This window comes from Trichechus manatus, unplaced genomic scaffold (assembly GCF_000243295.1).
Source record: "Trichechus manatus latirostris isolate Lorelei unplaced genomic scaffold, TriManLat1.0 scaffold00174, whole genome shotgun sequence".
In the NCBI taxonomy this organism is placed as follows: domain Eukaryota; kingdom Metazoa; phylum Chordata; class Mammalia; order Sirenia; family Trichechidae; genus Trichechus; species Trichechus manatus.
Window position 1 is genome coordinate 401,717 of NW_004444110.1, and position 8,899 is coordinate 410,615.

The 8,899-nt window shown below is 41.6% G+C and overlaps 1 protein-coding gene across 4 annotated transcripts in view; it reads right to left on the reverse strand.

Annotated features, from left to right (window-relative positions):
* Positions 1–8,249, reverse strand: part of ANXA5 (annexin A5) — a 37,542-nt gene extending 29,293 nt beyond the window's left edge. For 2 of the 4 annotated variants that reach the window (XM_004386845.2, XM_023741128.1), the window contains exons 1-2: positions 8,079–8,249; positions 7,790–7,853 (exon numbers count right to left, since the gene is read on the reverse strand). In XM_004386845.2, coding sequence (XP_004386902.1) covers positions 7,790–7,798 — 9 coding nt within the window. In that variant the 5' untranslated portion in view covers positions 7,799–7,853; positions 8,079–8,249. Of the gene's footprint in view, positions 1–4,837; positions 4,936–7,162; positions 7,178–7,789; positions 7,854–8,078 lie in introns of those variants that run through there. The other 2 variants (XM_023741130.1, XM_023741129.1) reach the window with 2 other exon arrangements.
* Between the last annotated feature and the right edge of the window lie 650 nt (positions 8,250–8,899).

Here is an 8,899-nt window from a genome sequence, read left to right on the forward strand (position 1 = left end):
TGAACTGTGCATGTAGAAATTTTTGAAAGGGTGTATCTTTGGCTATGTGTATTTTCACCAAAAAAATTGTCGAGAAGGGAGAGGGTTGACATGTTGTGGGGTTGTTAACCAATGTCATGAAACAACATGTGTACTACTGTTTCATGAGAAACTATTTGTTCTGTAAGCCTTCATCTGAAGTACAATAAATAAATAAATAAATTTAAAAAAAAAAATGACCAAGTTTATAGGCTCTGAAGAAGTTAATGTCTCTAGTAAAGGGATATGTTGAAAGCAGGGCAGAAGGCAAGTCCTAGAGGAGATGGGAGGGATATGCCTTAAAGAGAAGACACATCTGAGGCCTAAGACTAGAAGAAATGAGGTGAAAGAAGAAGAGAAGTAGCCTCAGAATCAAGCTACTAACTGTGAAGAAGAAACAGCTGCTGGTCATATTTTAGAGAGCTTTCTAGAAGTTGGGAAACACTTTTGCTACACTCCATATTATCAGAGTCATCTGACAAAGCTAGCAAAGCCACGTAGCGGTATTAAAGGACCAAATGTGAATCACAGACATGAGTCACAAGGGCAGAACCCTTGTTTGGTCATCCTGCACAAACTCCCCCTACCGCCCACACAAAGTAGTCTGCCCTATGCAAATCTTACTTTAAGTGACTTTTACAAGAGGGCTTCCCCTGCTTCCCGTAGGGAATTCACCCCGTAGCCTCAAGCCAAACATACTTCCTTAGAAATCTAAGATAAAGTTAACTCCAGCTATAGCTAGATACTGTTCCCTTCACCCATCATCAATCCATCCTCAATTCCCTTCATCCTTGCCACCAATGCCCTGCCAAGGTAATGATTATATATTCTTAGACAGTGCTTGGCTGAAGTATATAATTTACTCCTTTAACTCTCACCTTCAAAAATATCCCTTCCTCTAGCTCTGTAATTTTGTTGTTGTTGTTGTTTTTTTTCCTCTAAATGAAAAAATCTCCTACCTACAAAGTTTAGGTGTGCAAAAATAAAATAATTAGAATTTTATTCAAAATTTTATCTAAAAAACAAATGGAGGGTTGCTTTTCTAGACGCAGAACGTAAAGACGCAGGAAAACAATACAGAGACAACTTGAAGATTCTAGAACAGAAGACATTCCCCTAATCTGGTACATTTTAAACAAAGCCTTTCTAAAGGCACAGAGGAAGATTAACCCTCTTTAAATCTGTCTTCCAGTTTTATGTAATCAATACTTAATCAAATCCCCACCCAACATTCCACATAGCACTAATCACAAATCAGAAATCATGAAACAAATCGGTAGAGTTGAACAACTGCTAAGCAGCTGTACAGTGCTGTGTGTGGCAAGCACAAGGCAGACAGCACAGGAGTGTAGTTCTTCGAAGGCTCAGCTTTCAGCAGAAAGGCCTCAGGGGCCAACTGGAAAGGTGAGGAGGAGGGGAAGCCAACTGAGCACAGTCCTGCCTCCTCTCTCTAATCAGAGCAGTTCAGGTCCTACCCAACATACATATTAAAAATACATAAGTAAAACAGTTGCCCTCAAGTCCCGTCTAGTACTGAGCTCCATAAGGTTTTCAATAGCTGTGACCTTTTAAAAGTAGATCACTAGTTTCACCAAAAACACAATAAAAATTTTTTTTAAAAAAATGTAGACTGCCAGGCATTTCTTTAAAGGCAGCTCTGGGTGGATCCAAACAGCCAACCTTTCACTTAGTAGCTGAGCACTTAATCATCTGCACCACTCAGGGACTCCTATGTATACATTAGAGGTCCACATAAGATTTCCTGTGATTACTGGATCCCACTGATCAGCAAAAAATAATAATAATAATCACTGCACTAAGAAAGGAGACTTGATAGCACAGTGGTTAAGAGCTCAGCTGCTAACCAAAAGGTCAGCAGTTCAAATCCACCAGCCACTCCTTGGAAACTCTATGGGGCAGTTCTACTCTGTCCTATAGGGTCGCCATGATGGCAACGGGTACGGATAGTAAGAAAGAATTGAGATTAGCAAGAAAAGAGGGAGAAGCCAGTGTGAAATGATTACATTTTACACTGAAAAGTAAAATAAATATCAGAAAATGAGGTAGAATCTCCAAGAGGACTGAGGGGTACAAATACATACACCATTTATCAGCACTAAGATCTCCACCCCAATCCTTACTCTTCTCCAGTCCCATTAGAAAAGGTAGTTTCTGATCATGCCAAACTCATTTACATTCTTGACCTTTTGCATGTGCTGCTGTTGCCTCTACATATCACGCTTTATTTTCCCTCCTTTGTCCTAAACAACTTAATGTCAGCTAAGTAACCTCAATTAACTTTTTTGTGAAAGAGAAACAGTAAGACTAGTTCCAAAAATGCATTACAAGTATTAAATAATACAAAGAACTTAGTACTGTATCTGCTATATCAATAAATCTTAGTTCCATTTCCCCTTTTATTTTCCATGTCTAATAATACCTGGCATATAGTGGAAACTCAAAAGCTTCATACATTCATGAATGCATGTACAAAATAAGGGTAAAGAGAACAATTAGGAACTGGCATTAAAAGAAATGAAAGCGCTAGAATATACATTCCTTCCAATTAATCAGTTGCTTATATGTTTACGGAGCCCTGGTGGCGCCGCCGTTAAAAGCGACAGCTGCTAATTAAAAGGTGGGCAGTTTGAATCCACCAGCCACTCCTTGGAAGCTCTATGGGGCAGTTCTACTCTGTCCTACAGGGTCGCCATGAGTCAGAATCTACTGGACGGCAACTAGTAACGGGTATAGGTGTACGTATTATGCAAACTACTAGACTGAAAGGCTGGTCCAAAAACCAGTTAAAGCAAAAAAACATTTGTGGAGCACTAATTTGAAAAAAAAAAAAAAAATCAACTGATATGTTTGTGAAATTCTGGGAGTAGTACACAGGTGACATGGGCTTGCCATAAGTGAAAACAGACTCAATGGCAGCTGGTTTGGTTTTTGGATATGAGTAAAATTTATTTCAGAAATGAATCCATAATGTAAAAATATTGTTATATTTCTACTATTTTAAACAACTAAGTCATTAAAAGAAAAAAGAAACTACAGGCTGCCCGCCTGTAAGTAGACTGACCACCTGTGTACATCTTGAAGGGGATGCTAGATACGGAATTCAGATTTGATGAGCGCCAATGAAATGTCAGTGACTCGCAAATCAGCCAAGCAGTTTCAGATCTAGTTCTCCCCCGGCATCCACAAGGAAGACAAGAAGCAGAGGACTCAGGAACTAGAGACATTACCCAAGCAGCACAGTCCACGGGTAAACAGGTAACCCTGATCCCAGATCCCAGGAGCAAATAATGTGCCACAGAGAGATATGACCTTCAAAGTGAGTGACATGACAAGATGCAGTCAATCTCCAGTCAGCTCCCCTGGAATAAGCCTAGTCAAAAATTTACATCAGTCCTGCTCGATCCACACGAGGCCTTTGTAAATCATCAGGGCAGAGCAATTTCAAAGCACCAGAACAATTTCTAATTAAACTTTATACAATTTAAATATATATCAGCGACATAATTCTGATGTTCACGAAGTTTGCACAAATTAAATACATATCAGGGACATAATTCTGATGTTCATGAAGTTTCCAGTAGTCTAAGTTTGCCTTCATGACATTCCAGCTGCCCTGAAAACATTAACCCTTTATAAATATTATAAACAAAATTAAATTCAGCGGCTTGAACTCTGTTCTTTGAAGTTTCATTATCTTTATAAAAATGAAAGATATAAAGGCCTTAAAATGCATTAAGATTCATAAAATGGATAGTTCGTCTCTGAAATACAGCCAACTGTTGATGTTTCTAAATCAAGGAACACAGGTCCACTTACGCTTAAGTACTTAACTAAAATAAATTATTCTATCTGTGAAATAATTTGGCTCTCACTAAAGAGTGGGATGAAAAATCGACATGATCCAGTTAAGCAGTAAGAGAAAAAACAGCTCAGGACCTAATTTTAAAAATCCAACTCAAAATATGGTCGGATTGAGGAAATGACCCTAAGACCTAATGAAAAATTTACATTTGTACAATCAGAAGTTGTCTACAGAAAAAAAGATGAAAGGATTCAAAAATATTTATATGCAGGTAATGCAAGCAATTGTTAACAGCTCTCTGGACACTCTTAAAGAATAACTTCAACTAGCCTGAACTAGTTTCCAAGGATCACTAATAACATAGCTAAAGTATGAAAACATAGGAGAAAATGTTACTGATCCAAAAATCATAGTACTTTATCATTCACTTAACAAAGTTTATGCTAAAATTCCACAGATGTCCAAATGAATGGTTTCAAACATATAAAAAGTAAATATTGTCCAGGAATTGTTTTTATGTATGACTTAACTAAGTTACATTTGTGATTTTTATATTCCTTGTACGTCATAGAAGAGATACAGCTAACCAGTGTATTCTTTTTGAGAAAGATTGGGAAGTCTCACAGAAGCCTACTTTTGTCTATCATCACAGTCGGTTGGTAGAATCCCACATATTTCAATGCTAATGGACTAGGATTAGGACTAGAAAGGGAAGGGCGGGGCTCAAGCAGTGGTTACCCCTCAAATGCCTTCTGCTCTGATTGTATTTGCCCAACATGATAATATAAATCATCTTTTATCAAGTTCCAGTACCCTCTCTCTTTTGCCACAACTTCATCCCCTTACCTTAACATGATTAGGGTAAAATCTAACTGGAGAAAATTTTATCAGTATAAATGTGCATTTTAAATGCAACTAAATACTAATACAAATATGCACAAGAATATAAAATATCCTTAATAATACCTGTTTAAAAAGAAACACCAATGTATTTACCAAATATGAACTGATCAGTGTTTTCTGGTTGAATTCTTGACAAGAAGGTCATACCTATGATCTGCATATATGACAACTGGTTCCTGGATTTTGGTAGACTGTTACAAGCAGAGTGATCCCAAAATAAGTAAAAAGAAGAAACCATTAATGTAGCTGATATAGCTCATAAGCATGGAGAATTACTGTCATGGGTTGCTACATTTTAATTTTTCAATAAATGAGAGACATTCATATTTAAACAATACATTTTAAATTGTTGAAAGACACACCTCTAAGACAGGCATCTGATTCTGTTTTGCTCCAGAGGGCCACACAATGGAGGTCTCTGGTTCCCAAATCCACAGGTCAACAAACAGAAACTGTTTGAAACGGAACACTGAAGGTACCCTAGCTCTCCCACAACTACACTCAGGTTGGAAGCAAACTTTAGGAAGTAATAGTGCAATTCCATTATCTGGGTCTTTTGCACACCATCAAGTGTAAGTATAAAGACTACAAAACTCCACCTTAATATAAAACATTTTAATATTTTTCTTCCATGGTTTCCAAGGATAACTCACAAAAAGATAAAGCAAAATTCAACACTGTATCTTTTCTCATATTACTTGTAACTCTTATGATGAGGTGCAGTGGTCAAGCACTTGGCTACTAACCGAAAGGTCAGCAGTTCAAATCCACCAGCTGCTCCTCGGGAGAAAGATGTGGCAGTCTGCTTCTGTAAAGATTTACAGCCTTTGATACCTATGAGGCAGTTCCACTCTGTCCTACAGGGTCGTTATAAGTTGGAATCAACTTGATGGCAGTGGGTTTGGTTTGGTTTTTTGGTTAAAACTGTGCATTTGATAGACTATAGTCCTAGTGTTATACTGTGATAGAGATCATGTACACAACTTTGTATTTCCTGCCAACATTCTTTGAGCTTTGGCTTATTTAAGGGCTTATTAACATTCCTTGAAATTATTAAAATTAATGTCCACAATTGGAAAGTATGTTCATTTAAAATATTGATATCTGTTCAAATGCTGGCTTTGGTAAATAGTCTACATAATTAAAAGGAATTGACTGAGAAACCTCAGACCTCACTGGGTTAACTTACAAAAGACATTAGAGAAACAGCCAAACGAGCAAGCATAAATGGAATTATTCTTTGATGTTTGCTAAATCACCATGTACATCACCACACTAGCATATCAAGAAAGGAAAAATATTTCTCAGGAAAGCAAAGTCAATTTCACATAAAAATATCCATAAAAATAACCAAAGTTTTCAGTTGAAGTAACATGAGGATTGGTTTACTGTTAAGATTTCTTAAGTGAGAATGAAGAAGTGGGAATGGAAACATTGTATAAATTTAATAAAGTTACCAACTCAACTTAATCCTTCCATTTTCTCTTGGAAACAACTATGAAACCTTACCCAGTTTCAATAAGTCGATCTGATAAAAAGTGAACTACAAATGAGAGAGGGCATTGTTTGAGCAGTTAAAACATTTGTTTAAGAAAAATTATCTAGGCTCTAATAAAACCCAGTTAGACTGACAAGATCTGTCAAATTAGCTTGGGGTGGAGTTTTTTTTTTAAAACACTGGACTCTCTGGGTGGCACAAACAGTAAACTGCTGGACTACTAAGTGCTGGACTACTAGACAAAAGGTTGGTGGTTCAAACCCACCCAGAGGCAGCTTGGAAGCCAAGTCTGGCAATCGACTTCCAAAAGGTCACAGCCTTGAAAACTCTATGGAGCACTTCTACTCTGCACACATGGGGTCGCCATGAGTTGGAATTGGCTTGATGGCAACTAACAACAACAAATTTTATTCAAAGACTATTCTATAACATGATCAATTCTTTAAAGACTGCTATATAAATTAGGAGCCCTGGTGGTGCAGTGGTAAATCACTCGCTGATAGCTAACGGAAAGGTCGTGGTTGGAACCCACAGCTACACAGGAGAAATACGTGGCAGTCTGCTTCCGTAAAGATTACAGCCTTGGAACTTCTATGGGGCACTTCTACGCTGTCCTATAGGGTAGCTGTGAGTCAGAATTGACTCCACAGCAAAGGATTTGGTGTTTTTTAAATATAAATTAAAGAGTTCCTGGGTGGTATAAAAAAGTTAACCTGCTAAGCTGCCAACCAATAGGCTGGAGGTTGGAGTCCACCCAGAGGAGCCTCAGAAGAAAGACCTAGTGATCTGAAAAATCATCCACTGGAAAATTCTATGGACCGCAGTTACACTGTGAGTTGGAGTGGCAAACTGCGTATGTTTTCTCTGTCCTACATCTTTAATACGAAAAACAGCAAGGAAAGCCAATATTAGGTAATCACCTTTTGAAATAGTCACAAAACGCATTCAGAACTCGTTCCACAAGTTTATTACTTAAGTAGCTCTTCTCTTTAATCAGTTGCATGAAAAAGAAATTTTAAAAAAATCAGTGCGTAATAAGGAACAGTTCCTTTCAGTAAAATCGGGCGGAGCGACTGGAAAAAGCCAACGTCCACCCACAGTATTAAAATACAGGAAACTTGGCTAAAAACTAAAGGAAGCCGAGAAGAAAACAATGCGTTCGTCTCACATGACCACGACGAGCTGCTCCTGCTCTGGTTCTAATTTTAGAGACTCTGGAGTTTGGGGAGGGCCCACTTTTACACATTCACTCAAGAAAAAGGAGTGCACAAAAATCCCGCCACGTCACCGGCTGCTGCGCCCGATCCGCGCTTCGCCGGGCGGGGCAGGTTCCAGAGACTGCCCGCGGGAAGCAGCGGCGACAGAGGGGAAAAGGGACGGGAGTGGGGGAAAGCAGAGGGGAAACAAAAAAGGTGCACGAGGCTTTCCGATGGCAGATTCCTTTTACCCCTAAACCTTCTGGCTACTCAGGAAAACTCTAGAACCCCTTTGACGCGGCTTACGAAGTTGTTGGTAAATCTGAGCGCGCTCCGGGCGCACGGCCTTACCTGTGCCATGGCGACTGCTCAGGTCAGGAGAATGTGATACAGGTCAGGAGAAGGTGATACGGGCCTGCAAAAGAGGGGAGAGACTGCTGGTTCAGCGAGCCAGACCCGCCCGCCTTTGCCCCTCCCCAGAGCGCAGGTCTGCGGATGAGCCCTGGAGCTCGCCGCGCACCCGGCATACGCGCACGGGACATACCCGCCCTCTCCGCAGGTCCCTGAGGGCTCTCGGCTGCGCCGCCACCTCGCTCCCCACTCTGGAGGAAGCCCCCTCCCGGAGCAAGGCGGCACTCACCCAGACAGAGGGACCAAGCGCTCCGAACCTTCCGGACAGCAGCGGGGCGGCGGCGGCGCTCAGGACGGAGTAGAGAAGCAGCCAGCGAAGACTCAGGGCAGCTGCTCTCATCCAGCTCCAAGCAACGGAAACACCACCGACCCCGCCCCGGCCGGCCCTGCAGGGCCCCGGCTAGGCTTGAGGGAGCCCGCCCCGCCCACCGCCCTGGTCCGCCTGGCCCACCGCCCGGTCCGACCACGCCCAACGCCCCGCCCCGCCCACCGCCGCGGCCCGCCCCTCTGCGAGACGCCGAAGTGCTTTACTGCGCCTGCGTAGGGCGAGATCTGTCAGCGTCTTGGAGCTAAGTCCGGGGACCCGCGGGTCCCGAAGGCGTAGGTGGGGCCCGACAGCGGTTTCGTTGCGACCGGAGGGGGCGCTGCTCTTCCAAAGGCCTGGGGACCGCCTTGTCCTCACTCTGCGAAGAGGGCGTGGGAGCTGTCCCGGGTTCCAGGTCCCCGGGCTCTGAGGCCTTGACCTGTCTATGGCCTCATCCTGGTGCTCTGACATAGCGGTGCGTGGGCGCCTTTTTGGAAGGCAAGACAAAGTCATTGCAGCCAAGGACAGGGCGTCTTTGACCATGGAATAGAAAAAGCCTGAAACTTTGCGGGCCATTTCCAAGATGTTTGTTTCAAGTTTGTTTTTTAAAAAAAATGTCAATGATTGCCTTCTAGATGATTCTGTCTTAATTTTCTAGCCCTTTGGTAGCAAATGTGGGATATTTGAAAGCCTCTGTCAGGCAGCCGTTTCTATTTTCAAAACGAGCCTTGAACTTTAAACTTAAA